This window comes from Colias eurytheme, chromosome 14 (genome assembly GCF_061535395.1).
Source record: "Colias eurytheme isolate Ceu_HAF_F1 chromosome 14, ilColEury1 Martin Lab GWU primary, whole genome shotgun sequence".
Classification (NCBI taxonomy): Eukaryota; Metazoa; Arthropoda; class Insecta; order Lepidoptera; family Pieridae; genus Colias; species Colias eurytheme.
Genome location: NC_142993.1, coordinates 3500702 through 3514056, shown reverse-complemented (window position 1 = coordinate 3514056; position 13355 = coordinate 3500702). Strand labels below are relative to the sequence as shown.

General features: G+C 32.6%; 1 protein-coding gene across 2 annotated transcripts in view; it reads left to right on the top strand.

Moving 5' to 3' along the window:
- Window positions 1–13193, top strand: part of LOC149902770 (monocarboxylate transporter 14) — a 30317-nt gene extending 17124 nt beyond the window's left edge. For both annotated transcript variants that reach the window (XM_090109282.1, XM_090109281.1), the window contains exons 4-9: window positions 6200–6288; window positions 6418–6533; window positions 7281–7466; window positions 7954–8973; window positions 9210–9335; window positions 10869–13193. In XM_090109282.1, coding sequence (XP_089965408.1) covers window positions 6200–6288; window positions 6418–6533; window positions 7281–7466; window positions 7954–8973; window positions 9210–9335; window positions 10869–11020 — 1689 coding nt within the window. In that variant the 3' untranslated portion in view covers window positions 11021–13193. The remainder of the gene's footprint in view (window positions 1–6199; window positions 6289–6417; window positions 6534–7280; window positions 7467–7953; window positions 8974–9209; window positions 9336–10868) is intronic.
- Window positions 13194–13355: the final 162 nt, after the last annotated feature.

The following is a 13355-nucleotide window of genomic DNA, read 5'->3' as shown; positions in this document are numbered from 1 at the left end:
GAAAATGATTTGTTTACTCCAAAATTGATCCGAGGTGTTTTAATTTTTTCTTTTAGTCATTTTCAACATAGCGGCATGTTGTTTGATTATTAATTTTGTAACTTAAATACAGGATGTTGGTTTTATATTCTGATCTTACAGACGCGCTGACAAATTTAGTCCGCCATTTCTAGTTTAGTCTACCAACTCTAAGTACCAATATTAAAACGAATGGATTATCATCACATCATCAAAACTCAGATGTAATGGAAGATCACAATAACATAGAAAATTCAGTGGGTGTTGAGAACTAAACAAACAGAAGTAACAGAGACGCGAAGAATAAAAAAAGAGGACGAAAACGATAATTCGTTGATGCTTTCCCTTTTCGACGTATTGTTAGGGTACATCACCAATCTGCAAAAAACAAAACTGATGATTCCCAATTGCTGATTAAAAATGAAAAACAAATAATCGACAACAGTGGTGAAAATTTGCTGATCACAATGAAACATCCTTCAGTGGTAGCAGATTTACTCATTTCAAATGTATCGGTGAACAGCGTAAAGGAGAGGAGGACAGGAAAACATTATGAATGTGGATGGTGGATTGTATACAGGGTGTAATCGATAAGTATGTGCAGGCGATTATGACGTTATTATTGCAGGTATCAAAAAACTTAAAACTGATATCGAAATTACTTTACCTAATGAGCAAAATGACAATAATAACTTTTTAAAAGTATAACGAGAAATATCTAAAAAATTTACTTTATACACTCCCATATCAAAAAGGGAAAATGGGGCTAGTAGAAGTTAAATGTCTAATTCCGGCAAAAGACATGAATGCGGAAGATGCGGTTAAAAAAAAATTTAATATTTGAAATACAATGCAAAAAATAACACTTTTGTCATAGATAAGAATCATGACTATTTTTTCTAAATTCAGGGACAACTAAACGTTGCAGAAGCAGAAGTCTGCTTATTTGCTGTTTGGACTGGAGTGAATAATTCGTTAAAAATAGAATATATAAAAAAGTATGTAACGTTTAGGCAAAATAAAATGATGGACCATTATCAAGATTTTACATAAATTGCCTACTGTCAGAATTGATTGATTCGAGACTTATCTTATATCATTCAAGCGATTGAAAAAAAAGAGATAAATCCAGTGCAACCGATAAAGCATCAGAATGCTAGCAAAAGATTTATTAGGTTTATCAATATAAATCTATATATTACACATAATATAATAAATCTGTAGAAGACGCGAAGACTGACATCCGCGCAGACGGAGTCGCGGGCGGAAGCTAGTCAGAAATAAATATCTTTTGTTTTCATTTAACACAAACATTACATTTTTTTTATTATATACAAAATTTGTTTATCCGTTTTATTAGTTAAACTGAACAACTTTCACTAAGAAACTTAGGTCGAAAAAAATGTATAGAGTTCTGCATTTTGTATGGAAAGCTTATTTTTTTTTATATTTCGTCCAAATTTCTTTGTAAAAGTTGATCAGTTATATAAACATGAAGTTGAAGATATCAATAGAAAGTATTCGCAAATTTTGTGTACTGATAAAAAAAAATCACCCGGTGTAATTTTCATGAAAATTGTTTCAAATTGTCATTTTTGGTACTTATTACGAATATTAAATTATGCATACGAATGATTTAATTTTTAAAAATTAAGTGGAGCAACTTTCCCTTAGTACATTTGTATTATTTACATATAGGATGACAGGTTGCATTTGTTTGCACTACTAGACCAAGCCCTTAAGGGCTATCTTCTACTTCATGTTTATATAACTGATCAACTTTTACAAAGAAATTTGGACGAAATATAAAAAAATAAGCTTTCCATACAAAATGCTACATTTTTATTCTCTATACATTTTTTTCGACCTAAGTTTCTTAGTGAAAGTTGTTCAGTTTAACTAATAAAACGGATAAACAAATTTTGTATATAATAAAAAAATGTAATGTTTGTTTTAAAAAATTATCAAATAGAAAAATACGCAAATGAAAACAAAAGATAATTATTTCTGACTAGCTTCCGCCCGCGACTCCGTCCGCGCGGATGTCAGTCTTCGCGTCTTCTATAGATTTATTATATTATGTGTAATATATAGATTTATATTGATAAACCTAATAAATCTTTTGCTAGCATTCTGATGCTTTATCGGTTGCACTGGATTTATCTCTTTTTTTTCAATCGCTTGAATGATATAGGAAGGGTCCTTGATGGGCATCGAATGCTGAAGTCTCGAATCAATCAATTCTGACAGTAGGCAATTTATGTAAAATCTTGATAATGGTCCATCATTTTATTTTGCCTAAACGTTACATACTTTTTTATATATTCTATTTTTAACGAATTATTCACTTCAGTCCAAACAGCAAATAAGCAGACTTCTGCTTCTGCAACGTTTAGTTGTCCCTGAATTTAGAAAAAATAGTTATGATTCTTATCTATGACAAAAGTGTTATTTTTTGCATTGTATTTCAAATATTAATTTTTTTTTAACCGCATCTTCTGCATTCATGTCTTTTGCCGGAATTAGACATTTAACTTCTACTAGTCCCATTTTCCCTTTTTGATATGGGAGTGTATAAAGTAAATTTTTTAGATATTTCTCGTTATACTTTGAAAAAGTTGTTATTGTCATTTTGCTCATTAGGTAAAGTAATTTCGATATCAGTTTTAAGTTTTTTGATACCTGCAATAATAACGTCATAATTGCCTGCAGGCTGTACATACTTATCGATTACACCCTGTATACAATCCACCATCCACATTCATAATGTTTTCCTGTCCTCCTCTCCTTTACGCTGTTCACCGATACATTTGAAATGAGTAAATCTGCTACCACTGAAGGATGTTTCATTGTGATCAGCAAATTTTCACCACTGTTGTCGATTATTTGTTTTTCATTTTTAATCATCAATTGGGAATCATCAGTTTTGTTTTTTGTAGATTGGTGATGTACCCTAACAATACGTCGAAAAGGGAAAGCATCAACGAATTATCGTTTTCGTCCTCTTTTTTTATTCTCCGCGTCTCTGTTACTTCTGTTTGTTTAGTTCTCAACACCCACTGAATTTTCTATGTTATTGTGATCTTCCATTACATCTGAGTTTTGATGATGTGATGATAATCCATTCGTTTTAATATTGGTACTTAGAGTTGGTAGACTAAACTAGAAATGGCGGACTAAATTTGTCAGCGCGTCTGTAAGATCAGAATATAAAACCAACATCCTGTATTTAAGTTACAAAATTAATAATCAAACAACATGCCGCTACGTTGAAAATGACTAGAAGAAAAAATTAAAACACCTCGGATCAATTTTGGAGTAAACAAATCATTTTCCCCGTATGGGGATTTCCCCGGATGAACATGGGAAGTTCAAGTTCTCAATACAAGTTTATATTATATTTCGTATTTCTCAAACGAAAAATAAACATTTTTGGAACTTCAAAAAAAATTATATTATAAGAAAATTTATGAGCTTACTTTAGTTTTAAAGAAATATACATCCCTTTACATCCCTTTACCCCGTAAAATAAAGAAATTGTTGCCAATCACCTTTGCAATCTATTTGGTTTCATTAACTTTAGGTTCGAAGATAATTTTTTTTCTAGTAGTTACACGCGTATTTTTTTCGTTTATTTTCCATATCGAAATCAAATATTTAAAAATACGAATATTTGCACAAAACTAAGATAAAAATAATCAATTAACAAAAATATTAAATTTAATGAAGTAGAGCAACTTTCACTTCGGTATGAAGGAAAATCGAGCGTAGAGCACACGTCAGAACGCTCCGGCCCAAGGAGCGCGACTAAAGAAATTCGCTAGGATTTTTCCTAATTATTTTAAATATTTTTTTAATATTTAAAGAATTATCAAAATTCAAAAAAAAATTTTTTTGAAGGATTAATACTCATTGGTCTTCAACCAACTCGAATAAATTAATGGAAAAAATAACTTTTAGCAGTATTTATCAATAGATTTTGTAAGGCAAAAAATGGGAAATTTAATGAATTTATAACGTTCTAATTAAGAAAATCATAAGTTTTTCGGCAATTGTATTCAGCAGTTTTTAATAACGACTATATAAGGATAATAATGCGCTGATCAGATTGTGTAAATTGTAATCGGTTGCAACGTAGTGAGTGCACAAACTTAGCTCGAAATGTCTTTGGGGGAAAGAGACTTATCTTGAAGGCGTGATTAAGGTAACATAAAGTAACTTTATAAATGTGAAAAAATTCACGCGCATTGCGTATATAACACTAATTGATAAACAAGAAAAAAAAATTCAGTTTGTCATTTCATTAGCCGGGAAAAAATTGTCAAATAACTTGTTGAAAACGCAATTTTGCTAGACTGCAGCCTTAAATAATTATCTTTTATAAAAAAAAGACCCCGCTCTAATAGTACAATTTGCATTACCTTAGATATTTAGTCCCGTTAGTAAAGACTATAGGTTATAGACAATGACCTAGCCTAGAGAGGCTTCGCGGTTCACATTCCACACTCAATGTTCTATACCCTATTATTAAATACTTAAAAACTTTTAAATAGGGATCGTTACTACTCGTTACCTATATTTTATTAAAGTGGTTACGTAATTAAAATTATAAGTAGGTACATATAATACTACAATGTAATTAAATAATTCATTGTTTATTATATTTCATCATTGAATTATTATAATCGAGAATCTAGTTCGTAATAAATATGAGAAATAGTCGTAAATATTAATGATAAGATAATTTTAATAACAATAATATGGTTCAGGTCAAAGTATGTGTGGATTAATCATAACAATTCAGTTTGAATTTGTTATCATAATTTGACAACGGATTTATGAATTAAATGTTTAGTTATTTGCACATATACCTACTGTTAACTTTTTTTTTAAAGAAAAATATTATATGCTTCCGCAGCTCTTTGCACATAAAAATTGTATGCTTCGTGTAAGGCTTTCATGTATTTCAAAGAACAAACAACTGCGCCCAGCAAAACGCTCATGAATTGTGTTGCGAGGTCTCCTAGGTAGACGTTCTGCTAATATTACGGTACCTACACGATCGTTCTATGAACTCTACAATGTTTACAATGTTACTGATAATGTCTCCAATTTGTAAATATATCAATTTTGTTAGCTTTAGTCCTTGGTTTATTCAAAATTTAAATAGTTTATTTAAACTACACTTATAATGGAATTAATTTAAATAGTAATTATTAAACGTCTTTATATTGCGTTGGTAATTTGTATTCCTTAGAGGTGTACCAACATTTCTACGAGTGCGGCGGTTACTCGTATCGCAAAATTGATCTTATCAAGATTGTAACCGAATTAATGTTCATCCAAGCAAATACCCCAAACGCTGACATGTGTTTACACAAAAAATTAAGTGCGACAGTAGGTAATTAATTCAAAGCTAATGTGTGCGTACCTACATGCCACTGTCACCTAACAAGGCTATTCGGTCATTGAAAGAGTAAAAAATCGGAAATATTTATTTCCCGCCTCTCGGAAATGAATCTTATCATGCGTGATATTTATCTAAGTAACAATTTCATTTATATTATACTTCCTAGTGACTCATTGTAGGTAATATGCGCCGTGAGGTACCTATTTAATATTTAAAGTCTATGGGTAATAAAATTTAGCCTGATTTATCTACTTACAATACTAACCATATTTGTACTATCTACTATAAAAAATACCTACTATTTCAAATGTGAGATTACACTAATAGTTTTAACTTTTAAGACTAGGTACTGGACCGATTTAAAAAAATTATCATTAGAATCCTAAATTATCCCTAATGAACATAGGTTAAATTTTAAAAAGTTTTTATCCCGGAGCGGAACCGGGACGAGCGTCTAGTATATAATATATGTATTATGTAATTACCCAATAATTATTAACCAAGAGACAATTTGGGATGTATAAAAATGTAGTGTACGTATGCGATATTTCTATCCCCAACACTTACATGAATCGTTAAATTGCTTATCATTCTCAATTTTTATTTCTAATTGTCAAGTCATTCATAAAACTCAATTTAAAAGCGAATAATAATTGGCGCTTGTAAAAACCGTTTAATATAGATGTGTACCTACCTGAGTAACAAACGCCTTTGTTTTGGTTCCCAGTAGTCTAATATAACTGAAAATCCAATTGCATTTGTTATCAACAGGTAAGCGGTGGTCAGGTGGCTCCAGTGAACTCATTGCTACAGGGTTTTTACCTCTTAGCGGGACCGTTTGTTTCCGCTTTGGCCAATAAGTAAGTACCTACCTACCTAATTTTTGGCAAAAATACTTAACATCAAGAATATCTCCCTTTTGAAATCAATATAAAAAAGATGATTCTGCAGATTGGGCGCTTGATAATAATTGTCTAACTTCTTTTCAGATATGGTTTCCGCGTGGTCACCATTGTGGGTAGTATTATATCGAGTGCCGCCTTCGCCCTGTCGTATTTCGCAACGAGTGTTGAATACTTGTACCTGGTCTATGGAATTATGGGAGGTTAGTAGATATGCTTACAGGGCAATAACATCCTCATAAAGCCTGTTTAAAACACATATCTATCTCGTATTTATCAAGCCATGAGCGTGGATTTATACCAAATTAGTTCTACTACTTGACAGAAAATAATAATATATAAATCAATTTAATTTCTCACTTAGTCTCGAACTCTCTACTTTCGCTCGTAACATAGTTATGAGTTATGACTAATTATGCATCTCATAATCTATATTCTATTTTAACACGAATGTTGACTTTAAGCGTGTAATTATCAGTTAAATGACACCAAAGAACGTGATAATAATATAATAGCTCTATTAAACGGATGTCACACGTCATAAAAACTACTATTTGCCAGAATATACTACTAAGTACTGCCTATACTTAATAATTGAAATAAAGCTGACACGATAGTCAAATTTTGCTTGCAAACAAAACTTCTGAAAACAATTACCTCATATGAGAGTTAGTTTGGACGTTATAAGCAAATATGTATCTTCTATTAACAGAGATATGTCTGTCTTTTTATAGTTAAGAATGAACATACCTATAACGTTTACGTTACGTTAACGTATGTTTCATATAAATATGTATATTTAGGTTAACATACTTACTTAATATCCCAATGCTGCCTTACTTAATATCCCACTTTGCTGCTCAACACAACAAAATCATAAGTAAAAAGTATAAACCCGGTTCCATTGCAGCTCTACATAAACGCGCGTTAATCTAATTATTCCGTTGCAGGTATCGGTTTCTGTATGATCTACATGCCGGCTGTGCTGACGGTTGGTTTCTACTTCGAGAGATGGCGCGCGCTGGCCACAGGCCTGGCTCTGTGCGGCTCCGGTGTGGGGACCCTCATATTTGCGCCTCTCACTGCTATGCTCCTCGAAAAATATGGCTGGAGAGGCACTATTCTTGTTAATGGATGTAAGATCAATTATATTATCATAGTATACATGGCCCTTTCATTTAAATATGTAGCTACATTAAAACGATTCTGTCTACCATTGTTGAGTTTTAACTCATTAATTTTATCAAAATCCTACCGTATGTAAGGAAAACATATTTAGGTACTTGTTATCGTTTTACAATATTCCTTGTAGTAGTAACGAATATTATTTGAATAATAGCACTTCAAATGTTTTTCTGTTTTACATTTTATGAATATATGAATATAACTTTATTATTGTTTATTTTTACATGCAGTTAAATTGCAACTAGTTACTTAAAAATAATATAAGCTCAAAATTACTTTTCGACTTAGGTACAATTCACATATTATAACGACGTAAGTAATAACCACACACATGTGACCAATAAAAACCCGAGGTCACATATGTAAACCGGAAATTGTTATCTTAATGCTGTTACACAAAATAAACACATTAACAATACAATTTATGTTTTTTGACAGGTTTCGTTCTGGTGTGCCTGGTCTGCGGGGCCATGTTTAGACCCATAAATCCGGTCAGAGTAACCTTGGCCGATAAGGACGAGGAGGACGACACTTCCCGTCGCCACGAAGAAGCTGTTGAAAAATTAAACTCAATGCTCAAACTGCACAACAAACTAGATTCCGGTATAGGAATGCCAGAAGTGCAATTCGGCAACAAAGTGTGCCCCCACACGTGGATGGGCGTAGCCAATAACACTCGCTATCCGACCGCCGAAGAAGTTTTTCGAGGAAGCAATTCACATTTAACCAGACGATCGTCCGCAACCGCGGGAACAATAAAAAATCATATGTGTAATAAGCCCCTTTTCATTGCCGTACCGGTGGCTGAGAAAGACGAACAGGAAGACTCCAATAGCAACATTGATAATGCTGAGCCATTGATCGCTAACTCTGTTAAAGTCATGACACGGAATTCACGACCGCGCCGTTCTCACGTCGATTTAGTCGCCCGGCCATTTTATCGTGATGACATATTCTTTGGGGGCAGTTTGGCGAGGTTGCCTCAATACACGTCACGAACGTCGCTCGGCTATCACTTGGCCGTAACTCATGTGCCCACCCAAGAAGATACTCAAGAAGAACAATCTGGAAAATGCAAACTTTGCCCCGAAGCCGTCCGAAGGGCGTTGGCTACTTTGCTGGATGTCAGTTTGTTCAGATCGCTGACTTTTAACATTTTAGCGATTAGTGGATTCTTTACGATGTTGGGTTTCTTCGTCCCGTATATGTACGTAGCTCAGAGGGCGAAAGATAATGGCATAGATAAAGATACTAGTATTTTGTTAGTGTCGGCTATTGGAATTGCCAATATAGTGGGACGTGTTGCTTGTGGATTGGTGTCATCGATGCCGAAGGTGTCTCCTCTGTGGCTGAACAACATCGCTCTCTCTGCGGGAGGGATCGCGACGATGATCAGCGGCTTGTACTACCACGACGCCTATCAATTTGCATACTGTGCCATCTTTGGACTCGCTGTTGGTAAGCGAAATTTTCTTATTACAATTCTGTTTGATTAACAAAAATAAATATTGAATCGTACCTATGAAAAATAATTAGTTTTCTTCAATAAGTATAAGTTATTAGAAGATAGGTGTTACTTATTCTTTTTACGTAAAAATATAAAATTCAAAAGCTTTTAAATCGTAATAATGAGTAAACAAAAAAAAACTTATTAATTGGTAAATGGAGATATTACAATTAATTTACTCTTACAGCTTGCTTCGCGTCTCTACGGTCGATCCTGGTTGTGGAATACATTGGACTCGAACAACTGACCAATTGTTTCGGATTATTCTTGCTGTTCCAAGGTTTGGGAGCTGTGCTGGGCGCCCCCATTGCTGGTAAGCATCCTGTTTTATTTCACCACAAAAACACAGCACTAACTATAGAATAATGTATTAATGTAAATTGTATGGTAACCTATTAAAAACTCGAATTTCTATTACCCGAATCTTAAAACCCCGAAAACGGTTGTTAGAACTTTTAAAAAACAGATGTAATGAATGACAAATTTTTAAAATTCCTTTTTTAATTTCCCAGATGAATCAATTTCCAGATGCACCAAAACCAGATTTTTAAAAAGTATTTTTTTGTTTCCCGTATTCTCATAATCCAGATCTCAATATACCAGATTCTCAGAATACTTTTTTTTGTTTCCCATCGTACCATTTTCCAAATAAACTATTGCCAAATTTTCATAATCTTTTTATTTGGTTCCCATATAATCGTATAACAGATAAACTATTGCCAGATTTTCATTATCTTTTTATTTGATTTCCATACAATCGTGATGATACTATTACTATCGACTGAAAATGAACATTGTCAGTAAGTAAATTTATTGTTTTACTTGTCCATTACAGACCGGTTTTAGTGTCAAAGTCGACTCAGTAGGTTAGGTTTGAACTACGACCCCCACGCTAGAACTGACTCGCTATTGTTTTACTTGCCTATTACAGAAAGGTTTAAGTATCAAATTCGACTCAGTAGGTTAGGTTAGGTTTGAACTGTGACCCCCCATGCACGAGCCGAGCGAGCGAAGCGAGCGTGCCGCGGCAGCGGCCGGCGAGTGCCAGAACCGACTCGCTATTGTTTTACTTGCCCATTACAGAAAGGTTTAAGTGTCAAATTCGACTCAGTAGGTTAGGTTAGGTTTGAACTGTGACCCCCCATGCACGAGCCGAGCGAGCGAAGCGAGCGTGCCGCGGCAGCGGCCGGCGAGTGCCAGAACCGACTCGCTATTGTTTTACTTGCCCATTACAGAAAGGTTAAAGTGTTAAAATCTATTCAGAAGGTTAGATTAGGTTCGTGCTGCGTCCCCCTGGAAGGATTACGTTTTGCTGGATATCGTTTATTGGAATTTCAAAAATCTGGACATTGTTTGTCTGGATATCAATTAACTGTATTTCAAAAATTTGTGTTTTAAAAATCTGGCTTTCGTGCATATGGATTACGGTCATCTGGATTTTGTGCATTTAGATTTCGTATGTCTGGAATTCATTCGTCTGGATTGTAAAACGTCGTACAAATAAAGAAATGGGCAAATGAAATTCGGAGTTGCGATTATATGGCAAACAAAACTTCGAAATTTTAAAATTCGGGGTTATGAAAAAATGTCCAAACGTTTTCTGGATTATGATATTCGGAATATTAAAATTCGAGATTAAGATAGGTAACCAAATTGTATTGCATTTGCCTTTTCCTTACAAAATTCGTTGAAGTGCTATTAGAAAAAGTAAATGGATCAAAGTGAAATGTAATGAGACACTTACATTAGGGAAATATATTGATGAATTAAACGGAGCCGCTAGATAATAAGGAATGAAAAATGATTGTTTATTATTCTTATTAAAATGAACAAAAATTATTTGCAGGTGCTCTCATGGACATGACTCAAAGCTACGAAATCGCGTTCTACGTGTCCGGTGGCTTTTTGCTCTTCTCGGCTGTCATTTGTTACCCGATTGACTACATTAGCAGATGGGAAAAATCAAGAAGTAAACTAGCGTCCAGCCCAAAAGTCTGAAACAATCGAAATTATACTTTGATTTTATAATTTCAGAGAATTATGAGTGCTTGAAATAATGTCCGTTTTAGGACGTTTTGAAGAATAAGTACCTACGTGTTAGCATTTTCTTCATCCGCGCACTGCCTAAATCTTTCCGCGATTCTATTGAATCTAGATTTTAGAATTTAAGTGTCCAAACTTGGCATTTGCCGAGTGTCAATTTGCCAAATTGAATCCTTCCATATCGAATTACCTACCTACCGTTGTGTGGAGTGTACCTACAACTTGTAACTAAGTAATGTAATCTATTCGTTTTAAAAAAATTGAAATTGTACTTACCAATGAAACGCGCTGGTCGCGACGGTAGTAACATATCGTTGTATATTTAAATAGATAAGACAGAGTTGATACTCAGCTGCCAAATTATTTGTAAGCATTTATTCAGGTCACCATTTGTACTTAATCGAATCATCACGTTGAAGAAGCCGACACCTATAAACTTAAATAAAATTTACAAACGGAAGACTACATATTTTGTGAATTGGTGAATAAATTGAGAATCTATTGTTAGTGGAATAAATGTGATAATATTATATCCTATTCATGATATTCATAAACCATAAGATAAAAAATTGAGGAACAATAACATATAGGAGTATCGAAAACTATACAGAATCATAATATGTTATGTAGTTAGTTATATCTAGTAGTAACCAATGGTAGTAACGAATTATTTTGAATCATAAAATTTTGGTGACATAAAAAAAATACTAAGCAGTCGATATGGTAAGAAATTTTATTTGTGATAAATCTGTTATGGAAAATGCATTTACATTAGGTTTTTAGTTTTAGTTTAAAAAGTACAAAGACTCGAAATATAAAATGAACATTTGATTAATACGGTACATTTGATTACTATGTTTTGTAGCTTTATAATGAACTACTTTTATGCTAATCGTTTAACATCAGGGTGAATAAAAATTGACTTAAGTGTGTGAAAATAGGTAATAAAGCCTAATTGTATGCTCCTGACTTCTAAGGTATAGTATGCTCCATAAAGTAAAAAAAATTATTACTTCACAATAATTAAAAATAACATAAGTCAATCTCAACAAAATATCAACTAGTTCTGAGCTTGACACCGTTTATCTCTGTGTAATTAGTATACTTATACATATTAATTAATATACATTATATTTTATTGTTGTATCCCACAAATAAAATAACATATTATACCTAATAATTTTAAGTAGGTATTTATAAACACAAGTGACTACATTTTTAGGTTCTTTAAGATAGTTGTATAATATGTATGTGCCTTATAATCTTGTTGAACGAGTGTATCCTATATTTAAATTGTTCTTATATCATGTAGTTGACTTTACTGTATATTTTTAACTAATAATATTAAATTAATTATCAAAGCATATACAGTGGAATCCGTTTAAATAACTCAGAGCATTTTTAATGCTAGATGTGCATAGAACTTGGATAGAATGTCCTTTAGGTATCTAACATATTTTTGAAGGAACTATGTACCTATTTTATTAGTTATAATATTATTAGATTATGCTACTTAAATACGACTGTGGTTGTGGTCTAAAAAAAAGAAATCATAGTCATCGCTTGTATGTTGCCGACTGAACTTAAAATATTTCTATATCAACCACACTCAAATGAAATAGTACCTAGTACATAGTAGGTTCTCTCCTCTTTCCTAAAATGCACGATTCCGAAGATTTTGTTTATTTATTTTTATGTTCTCATTATATCTATTGACATCTACATAATATTATGGATAGACCGCACCCAGTCAAAACGATTCTGGTCAATTCTGGTCTATACATGTTTGGTTTCTTATTAATATATAATTATTATAAAATATTAATCATAAAATAAACTAAATTTATTTCCTATTTAATTGAAAATCTTTGTTGATATAGATGCTTGTTGTTTCAGTTATTTGTAATGAACTCCTTAAATGACTATGATTTTTTGAAATTCAATAATCGTAAGGTAGACGCCACAGTGCCATACAAAAGTAGGGAACCCAATGGTAAAAATATATAAAATGTGATCGAATGGGATATAAAGTGTGTATCTTAGAAGATATGAATGAATTTAGATTTAGACAATATTTTATAACAATTATTATTATAAACTATATCAATAAAGTGATGTTATTAAACCATTTTTTATTTTATTTTATCCTTTATAGTGTACTCACTAAGGCTTCTCTAGGCGTGGCTCTTAAGATACATAGGTATTACAAGTTTATCAGAAATACTAGGATATACTAGATATTATGATACATAATTTATATTATCTGTGGCAGTACATTATTGCCATAATA